We start from the raw sequence: 25,599 nt of genomic DNA on the forward strand, positions 1-25,599 counted from the left end.
TTCTCCCACAGTATCCTGTTAAGAATACAGACTACACCATCATAACATTATGTAGCACAAAATAATTGGCAAGTTTGAGAGAACGAGGTCCACGGTCACTTATTTCTTTCTGGCAAGAAATCACAGGCATAGGTTAGATATTTGATAGTTTTCACTCAAGTCTCCTAGAAACACAGCAATTGATATTTGAGCAATGAAAAGGTTCAAGTCAACCTACTGCAAATTTTTGAACTATGGAGCAAGGCAGTTGTCTTCCTCAGTAGGCTCAGAAATTTGAGACAACAGAAAACACCATCAATCACCTTTCCAGGCGAAAAAATGCAGCTACCCTCAAAATATCCTATTCAGTCTTGTAGTGAAATTAAACAAAAACAACACTATATCCTTCTCACAAGAGCATTCAATTTAAACTTGAAGCTCTTCACAGATGTAGAGTGCTACTTACATATCTCAATTATGCTCACTTTAGAGAGCCTAGATCCAATGCTCCCAAATTACATGTACCTAAACACTCTAATGTTACCACTCAAGAAACTGATTCTTCTTTACCCTTCCATGCATGCAATTTACTTATTTAGGATTAATACTAGCTTATTAGGAAGTGTCAAAGCTATTATAAATGTTACTCATCTTAGGGATTATGATACAGAACAGAAATGGTTTAAAGAAACTTAATTTGAGCTTACTTTAATTGATAAATAAAGATGACTACTGAAGTAGTAAATCTGAAAACAGGTAAAGATTACTATATTCTATGAATAGCCCTATGAAGCCAACTCATCTTGCTCTACAGTCCTGCTGAATGAGGGCAGGCAACCAGTTTACACCAGAATCCACAGAAACCAGCATACAAACAGCCTAACGGTGCTCCCACCTTCAATGCCCATCCTCACTAATGACCAATACTGAAGGCATAGTATCATTAGATGGCCTGAGATACAGATACCTGCCATGTAACTAAGTAGATAAAGACTCAGAAGCTAATGTAATGCCTTTCTGGTATTAACTAATGCACTACTTACAACATTTCTTATGACATGTGCAAGAAAGTGTTTAAGTCTACCTATGCGTGTAGAAGTACTTACTCAGAGGCAGACCAAAAAGCCTAATTCAACTAAAGCTTCATCACCAGTGAGTGACTAAACTTGCTTTCAAGGAATTTAAAGACCAACAAACCAATACACACCTGCCTTTAAGTTTAAAGAGCTACACAGTCCTGTTAAGATCCCAAAGGACTGAAAATTAACAGCACCACAATACTGACTTGCTTTATGCTCTACTTTTATACAGAAATGGGTTCTAGTATTGTACTCAAAATGAGCACTGAACTTGGTGGCCTTCTCCAAAATTTTCCCCCAATCCCATACATCAAACTAACCTGTAGCTGTCACAGGAACTTTCAGACCAAAATTTTGTTCCACAGTAAAACATGCATAATAGACTGTCTAGTTCCTCACACATTTGTTTCGTTGCCATTTCTCTACTGCTCTTATTTCACACAGCAATTAAACACTTAAAGCAGAACCATTCACTTCAGTGCTTCTACTGTAATTGCCACCTCAAACTAGATGGCCTCTTAAGTACCTTCAAATTTCCTGGTATGCACCAAAGTCAAAAAAGAAACTGTGCAAACCATGATCAGTTAGAACAACCACTAAGAGAAAACAGCAGCCACATCAATATAATGTCACTTGCATTTAGGGTGCTATCTAATGATTTATTAGAACTTTCAATAAACCATAGCTCCAGACTCATCTTTCTTGGAAGACACTACAACAGAAGCCACAGCAGAGACTGCCTTGTCACAAGAAGTACAAATACTTGCTGTGCAGATGGAGAAATAAAAGGACAAATCTAGTTGTCTAAAAGACAATTCACTGTACACATTTTATTTACAGTTTTGTACACTGTCTTAATATGAATGGGACCGCTTTTCTACTTGAGCCATTTTAACCAAAGCAAAATAACCTAAGTAATACAAAGTGTTAAAATACAGCATAAGATACAAAAACAGACATACTATTTCTAGTAAGGAATGTAAATTATGGTGTTACATTAAAAAAATCCACAATTATGTTTGGGAAGTCACACAAACAGATCACCAAATTTGACTGAAATGCATAAACCTGTATCAAAGCTTTGATGTTACAAAAAACAAAAAATTACCAAAGAATGCACAAAATTAATGTTTATTCCACCTTTGTCATATTCCCAGATTCTTCACCAATGTTACATGAGCAAAAACAACTGAAATCAATATATCACTAATGTTATCAAATAGGGAAAACAAATAAATTAATCTAGCAGCCATCAGCATAGGTTACAGCAAAGGTGATGCTGTATAAAAAAATTGCTAGAAAACTGTATGCACCATACTCTTTTCCAAACCAGCAAAATGTTACTGCATACAATGCAAATGTGAAACAGAGTAATTTCCTGCAGGTACAGAAATGCAACTTTTCTGAATACTGTGGATAAACAAATGTTTTTTTGTAATAGTAATGTTTCTACCAAGCTATTACAGAGTGGGCCAGGAAAACATTTATGACTCAGGGGGGTGTACTAAAATTCTGATTGGTAATGGTTACTTCAGCCAAAATAGGGAAAAAAAATGAACACAGAAGTACAAGACAAAGGCGAATCAGACTTCTCACAAATCTTAGCAACATTTAGATGGAAATTAAATTTAAATGTAGTCCACTCTGCTTTTGAAGAGGCTTTGGTTCAGCTCCCAATCTCGATTGCTTGACGCAGTCTCCTATGAAAGAATACTCAGAAGGTGTCTTCTTAAACAACAAACCTATTTTTAGTGGTGGAGCCGCTCTTAGTAGCTGTGTCTGCATGGGACTGATAACCAATCACTATCTTTGGAGGAAGTCCTAATCTTTCCTTGTATACTCTCCTGGAGAAGAGAAACAGAAAAATAATTTAAGCAAAGCCCTTCAAAAGGAGTAAGTAACAAGATAGTTGCATTTAAGATCTTCTTACATTTCCACAAAAATAGCTGCCTGTCTAGAAAGTTTCTCAGGTACAAGTAAGGGACTTTAAACACAAATTTTTCTAGCTTGTTGTACCAAAAAAAATCTGTGTAAAATTCTTGCTGTAAAAATAACATACACAACTGTAAAACACTGATTCTACTGCATTAACATGAATATCATCAACATCAAGCTGCATTCCCACATACAGAAGCAAAGAACTATCAAGAAGCCATCATCCACAGTTCCAGAACTGCAGAGATGGTAAAGTAACCTACATCAAATGAAAAAGTAGTCCCCTGGAATACAGCCAGCTTACTACCACACTTACCAGCTGAATTGACTTGCAGTTCCTTCTTTAAGAGCTCACAGAAAAAAGGACCCCACCACCCCCAGTTCATTACAGTACTGTCATGGACAGCTACCAAACCAAAGCTTTAGGAAAATCTCAGCTTGGATCTTTTGACATCAGAGATCAAGTCATTATTATCCCTCCCCTACACATACTACGCTGCTTAGTTAACAGTATAGGATGTAAGTTAGTGGCTCTACATTGCATTCTCTGACTAAGCCACAGTACAAGTCTTCTCAGCACTGCTAACATCATGAAGTTCATTATTCTAGTTTACCCTGATCATAATGGGACAGTTTACAGGATTATAGCTTACTCCAACTTTAACTGTTAGATAAAAGCTTGACATAGCGTATCTGAAATTAAGGTAACATGATGACAGGTAGTTTACTCTAGCTTTTGTCAGTTTCCAAAATCTCAACTTTTACAGGTAGTTCTTTAACAGAGGCACTTTAATCTGTAGCTAACTAAACAGCTAAAGTGCACTCAAATAACTTTACATCAAACCTAGCAGATATTTTCCACCCGCAGAAGATGTGTACCACAGTTATTTGTCTATTGTTAATCACCTTTCAAGTCTCAACAAGATCATACAGTAATTAGTCACTGTAAGTCTGACCTCACCAGATTCATAGAGGTCCAAGTGAGGCACACACTAAGAGCCATCCTGAAAGTTGCTATGCCTGACAGCTGAATATTGGCTTAAGACCAAAACTGGGACCAACCCATGTAAACCACTGTAAATATTCAAGAGGCCTTCAGTGACTGAATGAAACACCAGGTAACTCTGAAGCATAAACATGACAGCAAAAAGAATCCAGTGGCTTTAGCAATACTTGTTAAATATACTACATGTATTCTCCTTACTAGAAATAGCTACTGTCTTTTACCAAAAGAGAGGACTAGAATACACTATTATGTCAGATCCGCGAAATCCAGAATTCTATATATAAATAGATAAAAAGTAGAAAAATCATCTGTAGTTTGGCAATGCTTTACTATACAGCTCTTATCAAATACAAGGACATACTGGGGAGCTTCATCTCCCATTTCTAAGCATCCCTTCCCAAGAACAAGCTTAGCAATGCTCTATTGTTAGTAACTAACCAGCTTTACAAACTGGCAAGCTGCAACAGAATTTACACTATTTACAGAAACTACTTACAATACCTCATTATGAAACTAAAAGCTCCTGTCAAGGTCTGTGTTCAACTCTTGATTATTCCTATACTACAGCAAATACAGTACAGTAGTTCGATGAAGCCGCTGATGCGAGCCCACAAAAAGTACACAGCAAAGCAAACTACTTTATACTTTGTTACCTGAACTTGGGATGCAGCTCTGCTAAGGTTACATTTGCCAAAAGTGTTTTTTTTTAAATTAACTGGCTTTAAATGCATTGTTACACTTCACACTCATTTGAGAAACAAATCACATTACTCACCCTATATGCGTAACAGCATCCCTGTTTTCACATTCAGTTGTCCATATTGCTATTTTATCACCTTTAGTTCTAACATTAACAACAGCACCACATACATCATCGCTGTAGTCATCAAATGACTCCCCAATAAGGCACAGCAGCTACAAAATAAACATTAACAATTAAAGTAGCAGTTCAAAGTCAGTGTTTTGTCTGGATCAGGATTCTAAGAGCACAAAGGACTTTGAGGAATATTATGTTTTACTGCTAACAGCCACTAGCCATACACTAACAGTATTCTGACTATAGTAGTATCTCAAAGTTCCTAATGTTACATGTGATCATAAACTCAGTTGGCAGTAGCATCTTCCTCAAGTTTGTCTCTTCTATTTTGACAGATGCAAGCTCTGACAGATGATCACTTACATCTCCTTCTCAGTCCTCAATCCAAGTATGTACAAGAATTAAATAAATCTGTTATTCTTCATTAAGCACACTTAACACAGACAAATGGGAAATCTTAGTTTACATTCATTAACTGAAGGAACCTGTTAAAAACTATTTGAGCATCACCTCATAAGATGTAACTGACTCTGAAACGCATCAATTCAACAGCAAATCAAGTACTGCTTTCTAAGGTGCAATCCAATTAAGCACTTCCTATCAATATACTTAAACTTCAAAGTTCTTAAAAACTCTGAACTGGGAATCAATATTCTCAGCTGTTTGTAATGAGTACGAATAACACAAAGTTATCTCCCCAGATCTGTAATGGTGACATTTGGAAATGGCAAAGATAAATTCATCTGACGTTTCGAAGGAGTTACATCAATAACTGAAAGTGATACTCAAAATCTTCAACTTTGAACTTTGATAAGTTCAGCGTGGAGAATGATAACTACAAGAAGTATTCATCTCTAAATAGACCTTTTTTTTTTTGCTTCACTAACCACATTAAATTTTAAATATACTGGCCATTGTATTGGTTTTCTGGAGTCACTCAGAACGTTTGGAAATTCAACACATGCAAAATATTAAACAAAGCAGATCTTTCAGTGCTCCTGAGAGCTGCTGATTTCATCAATTAAATTAAAAGGACCAAGTGAGCTACTGAATACACTGGGTATAACTACACATAAACAAAATTACATCCAGCAGCAGGGTACACACACATCCACCAAGTTATGAAAGGGATAAAGATTTAAGGCTAAACCACACAAACATTCAAAAACACTGATGAACAGCAAATAAATAAGCAAAGATAACTACAATGCTCAATAAGAACCAGTCAAGCAAATTTTTCATGAATGCTACACAAGAGGAAAGTCTTCTCAAATTAAGTTTAATTTCCAGTTAAGAATAGTATTTTTAATAAAAACTTGTTCCAAAGGAGAGTGATAGACTGATTTTTAATGGAGATAGTAGGTTATAAATGATTAAGGGAATTGGATAGACAGAATCATTTTATAGCATGTCTAGGTCACCTGGCTATTTGGGCTGTGCCATCACTTGTTAGGAAACAGAAAGCAGAGTTTTCTATAGTCTTAAGCCTATATTGACTATGTGTTTTTAATCCACATGAAATGTCTCTCTGAGTCAGAAGGACCTACACATACGTTTAGATGGAGTGGTCAAACACACATATCAAGAGTTTTGTCTCCTTATGTAAAGCTATACTGCACAGCAGCATGATGTCTAGCCAGCCTTTCTTCAAATCACAGTTAGAGTGACCAGAATAATCTTAAATATTTTAGACACCTTAACTTTGATTCCAAAGGCCATTCTTATAAGAAGCAGAATACTTTCTTTTCAAACAGACAGAAAAGCTAGTTTGATTGATTTTGATGAAATTGCTTTGCATTATATTGCATATAATAGCTGCCCCTAAAAACTAGATCATATCATTTAGACTACTTCACTGGTTCCTACACAGCACAATAGTACTCTTTTCCACAATATACCTACTGCAACCCATAGTACCTCTAGAAGTACACTTCATGTTTAAAAAAATATATATCCCAAAACAGGTAACAGCAATGGGAAAAAAGCATTTGTTATAGTACACAGGAAGATTCTGCTATTCTATCCTTATTCTACTGTTAGGACAAGTATAGAAAGAAGAAAAACAGTTCTGAAACTTGTTTCAGTAAGATTGAAACCTAGGAACTATTCACCTCTAAGAGTATTTGTAAACAAATAATTACTGGTGAGCAGTTAAAATAAATTTGAAAGCTACATTCAAAACCAAGTATTACTCTGATAGCTGTGCAAATATGCCTAGAATGTCCTATGGGAAAAGGTTTGTATAACAGACAGCGATCAGGAAAATTCTAAGAAAATATTCAGTAGCATATAACTATGTCAAGCATCATTTTGAAAGTTTCAAATGCAGCTTGTCAATAAAACACAGCTGTGTGGGAACAGTATGTTTGTAGGAAACTAAGTCCAGAGTGGCACAAAGGAATAACACAGCAGTTCAAGTATTAAACACAAGTTTCTTCAGGTGCGACTTATGAGGCCATATTACTTACTGTCTCTAGCCAGAAGCGATCAAGGTCACTTCGTCTCTGCTGTTTGGTTAGTGTAATTAGCCATCGGCCTCCTCGCTTGTTTTTTTCATCTTCCCACATGGGTTCAATCCCATCCTGAAAAGAACAGTCAGAAGTTACACCAGACTTGGCTTGTATTTCTCCTTGGGTATAACCAAAAGACCAATGATAACTGAAACAGCACCAAGAAGTATAGCTTGAGATACATACTTATCTAAAAAACATGTCTGGACCAATACTAAAGCTCCAAAATGCTTAAGAAGTACTCCTTTTTTTGTGTTTTTTTTTTTTTAGTAGTTGTTTCCACGAGAGATTTTCAGCCCAAGCTGAAGCCTTAGCTACACAGTATAGCATAAAATACATGGCAAAGTCAAACATCCACTCTGCCCTCTCTGAAACCAGATAAAATTAGCAGCCACATTCTGGAGCCCTTATTTTAAGTCTTGGACTCAGCACAACACTGGCCAAGTACTCCACTTATGTGTGAAGATTACCTCGCTAAAAAACACCCTGGCAGTCTCCCTCTGACATCCTGCACACACAAGGGAGAAAATAAGAGGGTTCTAATCACTAGGGCCACAAAAAAAATAATAATAATCAGCAGACCGTTCAGGAATAAGTTAGGGTCTCATTCATGCATTACCAACGGCCCTGTATTACATTTAATGGCTCTGGATGCGTTGAACCAGCAAACAAGTCAGCTGCCACTCCCCTATCCACCAGCCACGATGAACTTCAGGAAAGAAGATCAGTCATTAAAAAAGCAGGTAATTGTCTGGATAGAGAAATTCAGACAAGAAATTGCTATTAAGAGAGCCACACTATAGAATTGCAGCTGCAAACTAATTAAATGTTCAACCTACAGGATGGAGCAGTGCCAGTTCACTTTCTCAAATTTAACACCCCCACTGGCAGCTGCAGAGCTCAAACTGCTTCATCACCTTTAAGAGGAACTCTTACGAGGTCGCATTTGAAGGACAACAGCAAGAGATCACTCAAGTCCACAACAGCTGACAACCCTATACCTGTTCCATATAGTTGGAAATTGAAGTTTCTGCTGATAACACGCAAATAGATGCACACAGACAGCTTTAGGATTCAGACAAAAATACAAGCATGGTCTGTATTTATCCTAAGATTTGAAGGGATCAGTTTCTTAACATTTACCATTAAAGTTTCTCACAACATAAATATTGTTACCTTCTCAAAACCAAGCATAACTACCTCTTCACTGCCCAAAGCTGCTGGGATTTACAATTTGCGTACAGCCTACTGAGGGTCCCAGCCAGGGTCTGTTTCATAAGCAAAGGAGAAGCCAGGCATCAGTACTTACAGGATTATTTAGGTATCTGAATCCAGAAAGGAAGCTGTATGTTAGAAGCACTTCGTAGAGGTTAGGAATTAATTTAGAGCTCCAAATCAGATGTCCACTCCAGACAAGAGGCAGGATTTCATGTATAATTTCTCCTTGACATTTTCTATTTGCTAACTTGAATGCTCAATTTTCTATTTCACGCCTAAGGAATATGGCACTTAAATGGCATAATAGAAATTAATTACAGGAGTGCTGTGCATCTGGCTAGCTGTGTTCATTCCGAATACTGGAGAACGTTGCAATTCTGCATAGGATTTAGCCATTTTAACTAATTCCACGTGACACAATGACAGAGCTGGAAAAATCTCCCATCATAAAATTCATACTTATTCAAACAAGTATCTAAAAGATAGAATGAAGATAAACATAGCTACAAGATTACAGTTCTGGATTTAAAATGCTAAAGGAATTACTTGCATTCTCAGAATCAGTAACTGTGATTTTCAGAACACATGTGTTTGAGACTTCCTAAAAATTAACACTTTTAGGACATCTCCAACTGTGCTCCCACATGTCTGAAATGAAATGTTCGGACAATGTCTTGCTTAGTTGGGAAACCACCGATCAACATCCACAACTGAAGAAAAATGGTTAGCAAGCATACCTTAAACAGCGAGTAGTCACAACCAGGCATTAAATTACTAGAGAGCTGGATATGGTTGTATAAACTATTGGAGGGAAAAACAGCAGGATTAAAAAATAAGCATTATTTTAAGGTACAAAATTCTTAAAAGAATTTAGGATGACTGAACAAACTATAAACAGCATTAAAGTTATTTCAGAAGCAACCCCAGTATCTAGTTTTTTGTTTTGTTTTTTTTTCACAAGTACAGAAGCATTAGCTGTAAGAAAATTCCAGCTTAGAGAAGCAGAATGGAAGCTGGTTTCATCAGAAGCTGGGTGCTTCCACCATAGTATTTTCCAGAAATACCTCTCCTCCTTTTAAACATAGTTCTCATAGTTATAGAAAACATAATTCATTGAACTTTCATGCAACAAAGGAAGTTTTATGCATGCGTATTCTCTACACATATGCATTGAATAACAATTTACACTCCTACAGTTATTCTCTCTGCAGAGAGAGATTTTAGAAGTATTCAATTTGGTTTTATTCACTACAGTACTATGTAGTTACTGAAGACTGTAGGCCAGATAATTCAAACTGAAATAAGAAGAACAGATGACAAGAAGAACAGAACAAAATACACGCAAAATTAAATTCACAACTACACAATTCAGAGTTAAAGTGAAGGCAGTATCTATAGCCTCCTAGCAAGGAGACAGGTACTACTCTTTCCTTCTCTGGTAAGGTGAGACTTCAGAAGATGGTCTGCATCTAACACTAAATTGTAGTCCAAGACCAACTAACATTCAAGCATGGTCCAGTACTAAAAAGTAAACTAATTCCTGTGACTGATTTTATAGCTTGACTAGAGACATCTGAACACTTAGTTTTCCACCACAGTCTTGATTATACAGCTCAAAAACTTTCCCATCATTAACTGCAGTGATAAGCTTCAAACAACTTATCACATATCCCACCAGGGGAATGCAAAAACTGGTTTCAAGAACAGAATCCTACTTCCCTCCCTCCAAAGACTGCACTGACAAATACTAGCTTTAAATCTTCAACATGTTTCTTCTCTGGTGATGCTACTTTCACTGATGAGTTTTATTATTCCATGCTTAAGAGACAATATTTCTCCCTTACTGACCTGAAAGAAGGCATGCAACAAAAGTCCTAAGGACCACAATCCTCAAAGTAGCACATAGCACCTAACTAAGATCAGATATATAATCATTCTTTTCCATTCTCGGTCTCATACTGCTCGGACAGAACACTTTTCCCCTCCACATTTCATTATTTCAGAAGGTAAAATCTTCCAGCAAGCAACATGAATTTAACTGGAGCATTTGAAAAGCACATGCCTCTCTTCAAAAGGCTTTCTGCTTGCTGTTTGTTTTTGCATACTGAAAACACGGAATGAAGGTATTTTCTTCTGTAATCTCTACAGATAGATGCCTCTAATTTTCATCAATCTTCCAAATACTATGCTTCAGGTACAAACATGCTTGCATATCTGAAGTAAGCCAGCTAACTGAGAATGTAACTATCTAGCAACATCTGGAGCTAAAAGACAAAAAGCTCCTCAGAGTTTACAGACTCACGTCAGCACAAAGCAGCTACTGCACAAATGCCATTTTCTCAATGAATGCTACGTATATATGACCATAAGCACTGCTAACAGTAAAAAATAGACAGTGCATTTAAAATATGAAGAACTGTCCAATTGCAGGTAATTCAAAGATTACATTCTACCTTTCATCCTAGCAAATTCTGAAGAATGAATTAGACCAGGCTTTCAGTTTTGTAAGTATTTCAAGTTATATCCGAAGAGTTGTGGTTAATAAAATACTGTATGTTTTCTGATTTTGGCATTAACTTTGCCAACACATATCAGCATTGCGCAGATTGAAACATTTACTTACGCCCAAAAATCTTCAACAGTATCAAACTTTGAGATCAGACGAAGATTTGCTTGCCAAGTTTTGCTCTTGTCGTTTTTAAAAAACCAGAGCGCCCATCTAAAGGAAAACCAAATACAGAATAATAGCATCTAGAATTAAAGCACATTAAAAACAAAATTCAGTATTGATTATATACCAAGTAATCACAAACCTCAAGAGATTATTAGCATGGAAGGCAGTTTTCATTAACAGGCAACATGAAAAACTCATTTCTAAAACCTAATTCTGCAATATGTACCTTAGAGTTACAACAGCCAATGGAGACTTGACCATTTCGTTGAGGTAATTACTTCAAATACCTTTGGGGCATCTCCAAGACTAAACTTCTAAGCCTCAGATGTTTCCCCTTTTTGCCACTGGTAAACTGCAACCAGTAACAACCTACCACCAGTAACAATTATGGTTTGAAGCACCGTCAGCTTGCCCAATCAGGATCCCAGCTGCCTTTCCTGTAATTTCTCTGTAAGTTGTAACCTTAGAATGCTAGAATTAGCTTTTGCATATGAACATCTCCCCAGCACTCACGTACCCTGAGAACAAAGTAAAGAGTAACACTAACTCATTTTTATAAAACTACCAGCTTGAACTTCACTTAATGACTTAAGCTTTTATATCTGTATACTTGAATACTTAATTAAATTTTCCACCCTAATGTCTTAAACATCTCAACTGAGATCTCCAATACAAATTATAAAATAAAAATCAATCTTTATACTCAAAGATATTCCTTAGGAATATGAAGAATACTGTCTAAAATGCTGGAAGGGGAAACCTGAGGAAGCATTTAAAAGAACAGGTTTATTTCTTGTTTTGACCACTTTGGGAGTATTGAGCTGACTGAAGTCAACACTAGAGTAGATTTACTTTCCCACAGTATTCCTGAAGTCACCTGGTGTCCATTTGCTGAGACCTTCCCTGATGACTATTTCAAACCTTGCTTTACAAGTTAATTATTTTCTACAAAAAGCCCCACACCACTCATAGAAAAGTGTCAGCAAGAATTTAAGCAAAGCGTTTACAGGAAAAAGGACAGAAACAGACAGGAGAGAATGAGGGGAAAAGATGAAACATGCAGGACAGTTCTCATTTGCTCAAAATAGAAGAGTAAGGGGCCAGCCATACAGCAATATGTTCTCTTTAGGGCAGTATGTAACAGCAACTCCACAGCAGCTCATTAGCTGAGGAAATTAATTTCCAGCTGCTCTATTTCAGGTATATGTATTCTGCTGCAGTCATTATGTAGATTTAACCAAATTCAACCTGTAAGCTTAAAACTTCACTGCAGAAAGTTAGTCCATGTGCTGCTTTATCAAGAAACTAAACTTGAGATCTTGCTGTCTCTGCAGCAGTCAGAAAGCAATAGTAGCTTACTAATTTAAGAAGTACCTATTTCTGCACGCTAAACGTAGAATTTAGTTAGGATGGCTTGGATTGTTCAGTGCCTCTTCTTCAGATTTCCAACTGCAGCTCCATGCTTTTTTGATAAAAGTAAAAAATTCTGGTGCCCAGCAGCGTTCTCTCTTAACAAGACATTAATACAAGCATATGCATTAGCTCTTCACAGTGTTTCTTCTGCTGTGATGACAGTATTACTGTTGAAGCCAACTATTCCAGATGTTTCAAGTCTAACAAGCAGTACAGCTGAATAAGACAGCATCACAGATTTTTCTTATTTGAAGGAGTGATGCTACGTAAAAAAATAAGAATGAATTCTGTCACTGGCACCTCAATTGCCAGTACAAGGCAGAAATAGAAGGACTGCCAGATCTGTTTAGCAGCAACTCCATCTCAGACACCTTAAAATGTACTGTACAACAGAAGCAACAACAGTTCTTCTTTCTTCCAACTGAAGCAAAAAGCTTGTGCTTTCCCCATTACCTGTCTGCAGAAGTTCCTGGCAGCAATACGAAAATTAGAGAAGACTTCCACATCTGGAATTATCACTCTGAAAAGGCTTTATTTCCTCTACAGCCTCATTCATTTATAAGGACTGTTAACAAAAGATAATACTGAGAAATTTTGAAATGCTGCTAGAAAACCAATAAGTTAAACAAGACGTCTGGAAAGCCACAGACATTTTTCTGTTGTTGGCCAGATTCTAACCATGCTTCCATACGTGCTACTCACCTGTTTTGTAGTGGATGCTTAATATACTGTTCAGGGCTGGCAACCTCCTGAGTAGGTGCTGGCTCGGTTTTCTCCTCTTCTGAAGGTTGAGTGTTGGGAGTGGTTTCCTGTTTGAAGAAAGGAGTTATTAGTAAGTTCCATCTCAATTTTTATTGATGTACTTCAGCTCTTCCAAAGTAACTTTTAAGACCGCAGAGCCTTAGAATTCCTCTAACTCAAATTGGACTGGGAGGAGGGGGTGAAAAGTCACATCACAGAAGCACAATTTGTATCCCTTTATCCTCCACCATCTGAACAGGCCCTATAATACTCGCTGCAGGTGTTCACGTTGAGCTGATCATTGACTTGCTGCCTCCGTCATTTGTTCCCAGCTCTCCTCACTGAAAAAGTTTGCCTTCAACTAAGATGCTGACTAGTTATTTCAGAAATATACAATGTAGTACTTCACCTAGAATAGGCACCTCTATTCCCAGAACAGCAACACCTTCAGAATGAGAATATGATGATTTTTGGGTAACACAAAGCATCATTGGAAACAGTAACAAAGCCCTTGCTTATTTAGAAAAATGTGTTATTATAAGACTGAAACATGTCCAGAACTCCTCAATGTAAAATTCACTACAACAGGCAGGGAGAAACTAAACTGGTAAGTAGGTATCTTTATTTGCAATAGCACTACTAACAAAAGCTTCAGGCACGGAGTAACATAATTTAAACATGTATTAGTTCTCAAAAATCAAACTGAAATTTAACTCCACGTGGAACTGGTCAAACCTGTGGTAAATAGTGTCCGTCCATCCCCCTCCAAATCTCTACAGAGTGTTAGATATCAAAAATTTTAACACAAAAAAAAGAAAGAACATTCCCTCTGCATGTGATACCCCCACCAAGCTCATCATCTGAGAAACCCACTGTGTCAAGTTAGCAATTCTAATGGCATACCTTCAGAGAAGGAATACAAAGCTTTATTGTGAGGCCAAATGCCCTCTCCAGTTACCATCATCTCTCCCTAATCTGCAATTGATGCTAGAATATTTCAAAGAGACAAGAAATGAGCAATAGAATTCATTAGCTCCAGTTAACCCAGAAAAAGCACTTCAGAAATATAAACAAATATGAATTACAGCAAACCCAATGACCTCAGTCATTCCTAAATGCAGCAATGCAGAAGTAGTATGTTAATTGAGCTTAATCTTTGCTGTCTCAAAAGAATAAAGTAACGTTGGAGTAGATTAAGTATATCAGTGGATTAAGTCAGTCATCTAATGAAGGGAACAATTTTCAGGTTACTCAGTTCATCATGACCAGAGCTGCTGAAAAGCAGAATGGACCTGAAGTGATAACAAGCAGCACTTAACCCTCATAGGACCAGCTGACATATTCTTCTGGCAACATCTAGCGACCCAGCTTAATACAACAAGCACAGCAGTACAATTCACTGCAGAGAAACTACAACTTCAAAATAAACATTTTTTCCCCCAAAACTTAAAAGTCTATCTATCAAAGACTTCAGTTCAAAAGCTAAACATAATTTATACCACATTTAAGAAGGCTTTTATACACTCCCTGTGCTCAGACTGAGATGAGAAGATCTCACTCAGAAGCGAAAATTAGGGTACTACTTCGATTTACACACTACCAGGGGTAGGCAGTACAATCCCCCACCTTTTTTAAGAGAATAAATGTTTTTTGAAGAGTCTCTAACAAAGGCCATCACTGCTTAACACTGCTTCTGTGGGACTGTCAATCTGTCCAATTTCCTCCAGTGAAATATTCTAACAGACTGAACATTTCTTCCAGAATTAAATAGAGCACCAGTGAGTGTTTCAAACCTTATCTAGGGTAAGATTTCCAGTGTTAGGCCCATCTATTTTTAAACTGATGGGATTAGATCCACACCCTTCCCTTTAATTTCTTCTCTGGGACTCCTGTGTGTGATTAAGATGGTCAGTGCACAGAGGCTACTGAATACACCAAAGCAGCATTTCAGCAGCTCCACTGAGCTACAGCTTGTAGTATACTACACGACATCAAGGGGTACACAGAATGCCCTGACAGATTTAATTCACAGAGCTCAAGAAATAGATGTGCAAATGCATTAAAAAAATAACAAAAATAAAAAAAGGAAAGATGTCATTGGTATTGGGGAAACAGACTAAGCACAAGGGGCTGTGCTAATACTTGCTTTCGTTTACATTACTCTACAGTTGTGAATCAGTTGCAAATAGTGCTAGCCAAGTGCTATCACACTGAAGACATTCAACAGTATCTTGACTAATGTGACTAAGGCAGAGTACTTTCCAAAAAGTCCTTTCAGTTGATAACCTCATTTATATTTGCCCAGCAAAGAGCTTTCAACATACAAAGAGCAGATCCTAGTATCTCTCAGGTCACTATTCCAGAAACATAACAATTATAAGTGGAAGAATCAATACAAAACAGAGCACATGCAGGACTACCATATAAATGCAATTTCTTGTTTTTAATTCAAGACAATGTCAGAAAGGCTTAAGGTAGCACCTGCAGACAATGCAAAAACACAAAGAGCCTCATTACCTGCCCTATACACCAAGGGTCACTCCTGACAGGGTAACCACATGAAAGTTCATTTTGGAACAAATGGAGACATATGACTCCGCACAAATGTTTTTAAGTTACCATAATAATAAGCCTCCTAAGTTGTTTTGAAAGCTGTGTAACTTTAATGAAACTCAGACTACCCATCCTTTCAAGCTCTTGCCTAAAGCAGCACATGACAACTCGTATCTAATACTTGGCTATGGTCTCAGCTCAGGAACACACAGATCCCCTCGAGCATGATCCCAGCCTGAGGAGGACTTCACCAAGGATGGACACAGCTGCACACACCACAGTAAACTTGGAAACAGGTGTAAAGTTGGAAACAGAGCTTTCTATCACAAAACTTTTCTGCTTAATCTCAGGCAGAAGCTTAAAGCATCTTACCTGCACTCTTTTATTTCCCAGCACTATCCATCAAAATAAAAAGCACTTTCATTTTTAGTCAGCTAACCATACCAGCTCCATTTTCTTTTCATCTCATTTATCTCACCATTCTAACCAAACAGTAGTGTTTGTATAGCAAAGTATTTCCCATTAATCAAACACAAAGCACGTCAGTTCAGTAACCAGCAGAGTCCCTTTCTTGCGCCCAATCTCTTTCCAGTTACTGAAATCCTACAGCAAACCACAAGCATGCACCCAACACTGCCTTTACATGATTCTATAAATACAGCATGAATTAAAGTTATGTTTTGTGTGTTTTACCAGTTCACACCTTGAGGTCTTGCAAATGCTGTGCCATTAACTTAAAGCCAGATCATCTCCACCCACAGTTTCTGGGCCTCTAGACTTGCATTCATTTACAGTATTCTACTACTGCTCATAACTAATGCCTCCTTTAACCTAAAATTGACACTGCGTCTACTATTAAACCATCACTGCGTTCGTTGCTTTTAAAACAGATGTAATAAAAGAAGGTAGCACTACCAGCCAGACTGGAAAGCTTCATATGGCCAATCCTACTCCTCAAAGCAATACAGCACATAATTAAGAGTGACATTTGCTACCCACATGCTTTTTGAAGTAGGAATCAGCTTGCAGAAGTCTATGAAACATTCACCTACTCAGCATTTAGTGACTGTGCCTCTCTGCACATCACCTGGATTCTGACATTTGTGGACTTAATTGGTATTACTCATTCCTTCTCCACAGCACGTAATGACCAGCGTACGAAAGGAAGGTGTGCATGTCACTGGGACAGGAAATGGGTGCTGCTCCTTGCTAGAACTGCATAGTCAGGTTTGTCTATTTAGAAGAAGCAACCCGCTCAACTAGGTTCCACCCAGGGTTTGGAGATACCGCCCAGACCACATCCATGATTTAATAATCTACAGAAGTTGTTTAGGAAGTCCAGTTAGAAGAGCGACATGCAAGATTGCATTCTTCTGGGACATACAGCACTATGCATTCTTGGTGATACTTCAAAGAATTCAGCTTACAGGAGAAGCTCGTGCAGTTTCTCTGAATTAAACCAAACTAAGATACATCTCAGAGGTTCCACCTCCTTTCTTCAGGTTTCTGAAAGAAGAAAAACATGTGATCCAGTTCACAGATGTCTGGGCTAAAAGCACGTCCTGGTGCTTGTAGATACCTGCTACTGCACACAGTTCGGACAACAATTCACAAGGTACAAACATCAAGAGCTATTTATCTCAAATACACTAGACAAGAAAGGATTTAAGCCCACTCATAAGCCAATACTATGTGCTGCAAGAAAACAGAAAACAAAGGTGGCATTCTTCAGATCAGCAGGACTGATGTTCAACCCTGAGGAATGACTACACAGAGGTAAAAACCACATGGAGTATGTGTACTACCAACTGGACTAAAGGTACCAGTAGCATCCTACAGCAATCCAGCAATGTAAAATGGCTCTCCTACCACCAAAAAAAGCTCTAGGTGTAACATAACCAAGGCCTAACAGGGAGCAACTAGCCTGACAGCATATGTTACAACTTAGAACACCACAGACTTCTAGAAGGCATTCACCATTAGAAAACAAACACGGGTCACAAATTTAAGTGAGCAATACCCCAACAAATTTGGAGAGAAATGCAACTTGAGTATAGGAGGACAGGAACAAGAGATTGAATTAGTAGTGCCACATCTCACACCAGTTTGTGCTCTGCTGCTGCCCGTGCTACTGGAATATGAAACCTGCAGGTGAGAAAAGATACTTAACACTAAATCCTAAAAATCCTTCCACCAAAATTGTTGAGAAAAGCTCAGAAAACTCAAGGAAAAAAGTTATGTGTAACATCTCTCATTTCCACAACCAACACCTCTACACAACAAAGAAGTATCCAAATTGCTGGAAGTACATAGAGCCATTCTTGCAACCAGGGCTAGAACTGCACACTATCAGCTGAAAAGTTAAGATATTCAGTTTTCTGAAATAAACTTTAAGATGTAACAGCATATGGATGCTCGGGTCACTCCTCAAACACAGAGACCAAACTGATACAGACAAATAAAGCGGACAACAGACACAAGTTAGTGGGACAAACAGCACTAGATGCAAGAAAAACTGAGTGCTGATTAAAAGTTTACTCATTTAAACAACTCTTCTGGACATTTAGAAAAAACTTAAACAGTTAAAATTTTATTGCCTTACATCCACTACATAAAAATCAAGGACAAGTGTCATTTTCAGGCAGTTAACAAAACAATACATAGCACATAAATCTACAAACAACACTTCTAATGCCTTCACAATATGGACAATTGAGAAAAATACTGATTTTAGAATATAAGAAATTTCCCTCTTATACTTCATGCTGTCTACCAGCATCACTCATTTGATTCTCCACCCTGTCCACTCAAAGCTCACACTGATCTTTACAGAGCTACCAAGGGGTCATATTTTATCATCAACATTTCTTATGTACCCCTACACCTGCAGGTTGAATCAGCAGAAGCAACACAACACACTCATACTACTTTTAATGCATTAGCTTGAAATAAGTTGGAAATCCTATATGCTCTGTGAAATTTCTGTTCTTAAATTGCTTTCAGAAATATGTTTATCTCAGTTACAAGATGTCCAACAAGTTCCTTCTCTTAAAATAACACAGGAGGCTTTCTATTGCCTGAAATGTAATTTACAGGGAGGAAGTCAACTTGTGCTAGAAGCTTTCAATTATTCAGCAACACACAAGATACATTTATGTTCACTGTACTACAACTGAGAACTGTACAGATTTCAGCCAGAGCTGGACATAGTTATAGCTAAAATATCTAATAATAACAGCAAATCTAAAGCTGAACCTGGCCTGCACTTAATGTACACGCTAGCTTTTTGTCACTAATACCTCTCAGCACACTTTGTTTTTGAAGAGCTATTTTAACTTTCCAGAGCTTCAAAACCCTATACCATCATGTTTATATCCCCTAAGGAGTAATACCATTTAATATAAAGAAAGATTAGCTCAGTTCCGAATCCTACCTATTGACAACTTTGCCTAAACGAGCATTTCTCAGGTTATATGCCTTGACTTTACTCTTGAAATGTAAAGTTAGATACTTAAGAACTACATTTGACCAAGTGTAAAAGTAGCTGTCACAAATCAAATCAAGAACCATGATGTTGTTTCCAATCTGAGCAATAAGGGATCAACTGCTCCCACATACGTTACTTCCACACAACTAATCCTACTTGCATGTTAGTTTCTCAAAGGCTACATTCTAAAGTCACCTTTGGTAAACTACTGTTTACTAAAGCATTACTATTGGTTTTGCTGTTGACTTTGTGGGCTTTTGCAGTGTCATCTGATCACATTTAATCCTCAAAGGCTACAGAGGGACAAACTAATAGCACAAGCTCTGGTGTATTCTGACAAATTAATCTAGAACAGTCTTAGAAGAGCAATCATCTGAGATAGCACAAGATAAAGAACTGATAGTTCCTACTTTTCGATTTTGCAGAGGATCACAATTTCTCTGCAGTGGAAGTATAAGCCACTGTACAACAGACTTCCACATATATAGAATAATCTTGCTCTTCTTAGCAGCTTCCAATGGACTCTGTGCAGCACCCCAGCCTCAAGTCTCAATATTCCTAGATAGTTTCAGTGATTTTTTTCCAGCCCCTTAACAAGATATACAAGTTCTGAATATGTTATGTAATAGAGAACATGCATCGCTGATTTTAGCAGGACCTTGCTAAACCTCAGAACAGATTTAGAAGGTCTACAAGAAAAGAGGCTCCCTGTGATCACAAGGTACACAAGGTAATCAAATTCCTAACATCTCCATAAAATTAATTTGTTCAGTGGAAAATTATGCAGTATTTATGCAACATTAAGCATTTAAGATCTCTGTTACAATATAGGTTTGAATCAATGCTTAGGAAGAAGCATGAGCCACCGAGAAGAATAATAAACAAAGCCTTAATTATTTAAAGACATTTAAAAATAAACAAGCATAGCTGACAGTTGTTCCTTCAAGGCAAGCATATTTCATCACAAGCAGACCCTTCAGCAGCAACCCTGCTTAGAATGGTTTTAAGTGTTGCTCCATCCTCCGCCCTCACTGGGACAGCACAACTGTTCATCACTGCACTGGATCTGGGGAACCAATCTCACTGGAAAATGGCGTGACAAAAGCCATTGTTTGCATCTGGCTAAATCCAGCCTCAGATCTAGTTCGGTATGTGATCACATACTTGTGAAAAAACTGATGGAGAGAACATTTGAGAGATGGTCTGGCTCATGCCAGCAGCACAGCTAAGGGAGTTACAAAGCCATGCTCATCCTGTAGCTCCTGTTCCCAGTGGCCATCAATATGACACATTGTTTATCCCAACACCTGCCAAGCCCAGCAACCATTACAAAGCACTGAGCTGACACAAAGCTTTCACCTCTGAAAATGTGGCTATAGCTCAGAAAGATCAAGCATGGGATGCCAAACGCAGCGCTTAACACTACAGCTTGCTGTCCTAACAGCTGTTCTGCCTTCCCAGAACTAGGAAACCTTGTGAATAAAGGGTTTTTTTCATTCATGAAAGAAAACTGCAAGAAGAGAGCCAACATCCTTCACAAAAGGGCATAGGACCATTACTCTGACAAACTACAATTAATCCTTATTTTAAAACAGGGAAGCGATTATTGGATTTAAAGTGCTACAAAGGAGGAACCGGCTACCCAGAGTCGGTGAGCAGCATCCGGAAAGGACCCTTCCTTCAGCCCGTCCTCCTCGTGCCGCAGCCAGGCGGTCACCCAGGGCCCATGAAGCGTATGGGATCACGGCAACGACGGGCCCGGGCCAGCTCCAGTTCTTCGGGATAACGCAGGCAAGAGCGGCGCTTCTAAGAGCGCAGTATCACAAGCACACGTAGGAAACAGGAACGACGTTCGCAGTTATCGAGAAGTCCGCACAAAGCTTCCACCGAAGCGCTGTGAGGCGGAGAGGCGCCGTTCCCGGCACGGACCGCCCGCTCCGCCCTCCACCGCTCTCCCGGCCGCCCGGGCCCGTTAGTGCCGCCCTTAGCGCCGGCCCGGCAACATGGCCACCCCCGCGCGCCGCACGCGGCGGCGCCGCCCGCCTCCTCCTCCTCCTTCTCCAGCCTTCGCCGCTCACCTCCCGGCGGCTCCCGCCCGCCCCGGGCCCGGCACAAAGAGTAGCCCCGCAGCCCCACTGCCGCAGCCCCACTGCCGCCGCAGCCCCACTGCCGCCGCCGCCTCCCGCGCCGCGCTCCGCTCCCCTCCCCCCGGCGCCGTGCGTGCGTGCGCGCGCCTCCGCGCCGGCCCCGCCGCCCTGCCCACTCCCGCACCGGCACCGCGCGGCCCGGTCGGGGAACGGCGGCGGAGGGAATTAGGGGCGGCGGAGGGAAAGGAGGGGGCGGCGAGGCGGGAGGAAGAGGAGCTGGGCGAGCGGGAACGAGGCACTCACCGGTTCCACGGTCGCCATCTTAGCTCGGTCTGGCCGCACCAACGCCGCGGGAGGGGAAGGGGCGGATGGAAAAAAAACGAAAAAAAAAAAACGGCTGCAAACCCGGTTGGTCGCGAGACGGTCACGTGGGCCCGGCGGCCGTTTGGGAAGGGGGAGGGCGGCTGCAGGCCGTCGGGTGCCGGGCGCGGCGCGGCGGATGTCGGGAGCCGTAGTCCCCGGCGCGGGGCAGGCCGGGAGCGCGCGGGCACGCGGCGCCGCCACGCGGGGAATCCGCGCCGGGCCCTCTGGCGGCCGCTGCCTCCGCGCGGGGAAGCCGGGCGCGCCCGCGGCCTCACGCACGCCGCGTTAAGAGCGGAGGTAGATCCAGCCCGAGGACGGCATCATGCTTGTCGGAACGGGATGCCAAGGCGGCGGAGCTCGTTGTAGGTCTGCCGGAGAGCCCACGAATTAGACAGGCTGGACCTTGAAAGGTGCTAAACTTTTAAAGGTTGCGAGTGAACAAACCTGAGGCCATTGGGTTTGCTCAGCCTGGAGCAGAGGAGGCTGAAGGTGGAGGCCTCTGCGGCTGCAGCGACAGGGCCCGAGCGAACGGCAAGGAGCTGCCAGGGCAGGGGCAGCTCGGGGTTAGGGACGGGGTCTCCAGCGGGCACGGCCCAGAGCTGCTGGCACTCGAGGAGCGTTTGGGCAGTGTCATATGGCCTGATAGTTGGGTGCTGCTGTGTGGAGCCAGGGGTTGCACTCCCTGATGTTCGTGTGTCCCTTCTAACGCAGGATATTGTATGATTCTAAATTGGCAAGCACACGGTCCGGTCTAGATTGGGAGTCTGATTGAAGTGTGCTGTATATCCCTCCTAGCTTGTGTGCCCCGATTTCCCTCTTACTTCTTAGGGAGCAGAAGCAGATCACAGAACAGCCACATCTGCTCCCAGCAGAGAGCTTTGGTTGTTGGCAAATGAAACACAGAGATTCTCCACTGTTAGACGTGTCTGTCTGGCACAAAACGCTCTCCCCAGTAATTCACTGCCAGGACTCGTAGATCTCTCTGCAGCCGTGCCTGTGCAAGGGCTGCATGGGTACTGCACTGCCGGGCCACAGAACATTTCAGTTTTAAGCTGCAGTCATGCTTGCACACAAGCCGCTGTGCAGATGTGTCACATTTCCTTGGTTGGGAAGCGTCTGAAACTACAGAGGCAAGCTTACATCAAACATCTGGAAGCCTATAACAACTCTAAAGCTGGATTACTAAAGAGTTATGCTTCTGGGAGATGGTTCATGTTTTATCCTTTATCAGAAAGTAATATTTTTAAACACAGGATCCTAAGAGGTGGGGGCCTCTTAAAGAGAGATGACAGGTGAAAGAGCTGTCATTTAAAAAACAAAAGGTCTTAACACTTGATGTTTTACTCCAGAGTTTTAGCTGACTTTGCCCCACCACCAGCTAGAAGTGTATCTCTAAACAACTATAGGGGTTGCAGCAGCTGTATTTTCCCACCCCTTGGCCCTTGATTAAATAGATTACAAGTCCTGAGAAATGTATCCCAGCCAAGATGGAAGAAAACTACTGCTTTGCAGTGTGCAAATAACAGGGTGCAGGGAATCAAGCACAAAATGAGACCTACAACAGCTCAGACTGTTGATGGTTTCAGAGGCGATCGAAAGAAGTGAAAGCTGCAGCACCCCTAATTTACAAGAACAGTCCAGAAATTAAATGGAGCTATTTTCAGAAATAATATCCTTGTGCAGTATAGTGGAGCCCACATTTTAGACTGCTATTCATGATCAAAAATGACACCTGCTCTAGATGAACAGTAAAAACCCAGCAGTATGAGAGGGATAATAATATGTTTCAGCTCTATGTTGGTTCAATGGAAAAAGGCCATAGGAGCGCAGAGTGCCTCCACAGAGAGGCGTTTCATTTTCCTTCCAAAATGTTCCTGTCACGGAAAGTCTGGTCTAGGCTCTGCACTCATCCATTCTACTTTACCTGCTATTTATTAGCAAGCAGGGTATTTTCTGGCTTTGAGCATAGGTCCATTCATGTACATTCTTGCAGCATCCCTTCCATCTCAGGGAGACTTAAAAGTGGAGGACTCGTGTTTGGAACTATAGTGTTAGAATGCTTTCCAGTCCCCCTAGAAATTTACCTTTTAAAGCTCTTCCCCTTGAAATCACTTTCCAGAGCCTAAACAGTATTGCTCATCTCATAAAAGAAAGGAAGTATGATGTTACAGTCCTGAGGGAGGGGTAAGCTAGGGAAGGTCACAGAGGGACTGAGCTGCATTGTACTCAGCACAAAGTCCTAAGAGAAACAGGTATTTCAGGAGGGTGTTGGGAAGAGGTGAGACAAGCAGCTGTTTAGATGTTAAGCAATGTGAAATTGGAAATAAAGCTTCCAGATACTTCAGCTAGGCTTGCATTCCTTGATCTGCTCCAGGCAGATAAATGCAATGAGGCCATACAAGCCACTGCTTTCAACATGCCGGCTGACTCGTCATGGAATTCAGTACATTTGTGAGGCAGAATTTCCTCCTACAAAACTCATCTCATCAAAATAAATAATATTTATCCAGCTGTCTACTAGTTCTGGAGAATAAGCAGAATTCCTGGCCCAGCCTGTCAGGCTCCCTATCTTCCAGGCTACTCTTTCTAGAATTTGGCATCAAGTATGCAATCCTGCAGACGCTGCTAGTAACTTTCTTCCGTTCCCAATTGTTTCTTACTGCTCATGCTATCAGTTGTAGCAATTTCCACTAGATATCTACTGGTGAGTCTCCCATAAATGTTTCCACTTTCTTTCACTGTGAAAATTGACACAAATTGTTTGTAAACTTCTCTGGTTATCAGCGACACTACTGGTCTGGAAGGCTTCCTGTTACTGAGGTTTGAGAAAAGATGTATTAGTAGTACTGATTTCTTTTGGAAGGAGCCAATCTTATTGTTCTCCTACATTTTATCTGCAGGAATCTGCGTTTCTTTCTATTACTTTCCACCTTGGAGTATTACTGCACCTTTTCTAAAGATGCTTCCTTGTTTCTAGTACCCTTCCTTAGCCCCTGTGCTGTCTTTCCTTTTGCCTATTCTTGGACCTTGCTTAATTGTGCAAATATGTACAGAGCTTTTGTTTCCCATGTATCTTAAAATAGCTTCCCTAATATTTGTAATGACTTGATAGTTGTAGCTGTGCCTTTTAGTTACTTTTTAACAAACTGTTCCATTTACATAGTTCCTCCTTTCAAAATTGAGGATACAATTTGTGATTTTTTTGGCTGTTGGTGATCCTGTAATGACATTGTATCAAAGTAAGGTAAGGTCATTGCCACAGAATGATTCTCCAAATATGAGATTTCAAGCCACATCCTGATTGTTACTCCAGAAGTCAGAACTGTCCTGTGGGCTTTCTAGCTAGCTGTGCCATGAAAAAGACAATGAAAATGTCTAAAAAGTCTGACTCACTGTATTGTCTAAACATAACATTGTACCATCTACATACAAGCAATGAAGTGTCCTGCTCCTGTTGTATCTTCTATCCTCGCAGAACAACTTGATATGTGTTGCCGTTTCATTATCAGTAAAATGAACCCAATATTGGATCAGAACGTGTCAGCAATTATTTCTGCTCTTCTACAATCTCTCTCTTTAAGCTGGATGCTAGTCCCTGCAGATACTATTTGATTTCAAATAATAAATTTGTTAATTGAATTGATTGAAAGAGCTGCTTTTCCAAAACCAAATTGTTTTTAAGGGGAGATGAACTTCTTATTGCTCAAATAAATAAATGCCTACCTCTGTAAGTGCTT

The 25,599-nt window shown here is 40.1% G+C and overlaps 1 protein-coding gene across 1 annotated transcript; it reads right to left on the reverse strand.

The window, feature by feature from the left end:
- Nucleotides 1-358: 358 nt before the first annotated feature.
- Nucleotides 359-21,855, reverse strand: EIF4E (eukaryotic translation initiation factor 4E). Its single transcript, XM_065736971.1, has 7 exons — nt 21,803-21,855; nt 13,334-13,440; nt 11,168-11,263; nt 9,282-9,345; nt 7,285-7,398; nt 4,775-4,914; nt 359-2,902 (listed from the first exon to the last, which is right to left on the reverse strand). The coding sequence occupies exons 1-7, from the start codon at nt 21,818-21,820 to the stop codon at nt 2,788-2,790; spliced, it is 654 nt and encodes a 217-aa protein (XP_065593043.1). The 5' UTR covers nt 21,821-21,855; the 3' UTR covers nt 359-2,787.
- Nucleotides 21,856-25,599: the final 3,744 nt, after the last annotated feature.

The sequence above is a fragment of the Cyrtonyx montezumae genome, unplaced genomic scaffold (assembly GCF_038088225.1).
Source record: "Cyrtonyx montezumae isolate F1298 unplaced genomic scaffold, pur_monq_1.0 scaffold_2, whole genome shotgun sequence".
In the NCBI taxonomy this organism is placed as follows: Eukaryota; Metazoa; Chordata; class Aves; order Galliformes; family Odontophoridae; genus Cyrtonyx; species Cyrtonyx montezumae.

What these genes read in the sequence shown, in the direction of transcription:
- EIF4E (XM_065736971.1), bottom strand. An exon ending in ACTGTTGAAGATTTTTGGGC is followed by an intron (nt 9,346 to 11,167) that starts GTAAGTAAATGT and finishes TCCCTCCAATAG; the next exon opens with TTTATACAACCATATCCAGC. An exon ending in ATCGCTTCTGGCTAGAGACA is followed by an intron (nt 4,915 to 7,284) that starts GTAAGTAATATG and finishes TTTATTTTGTAG; the next exon opens with CTGCTGTGCCTTATTGGGGA.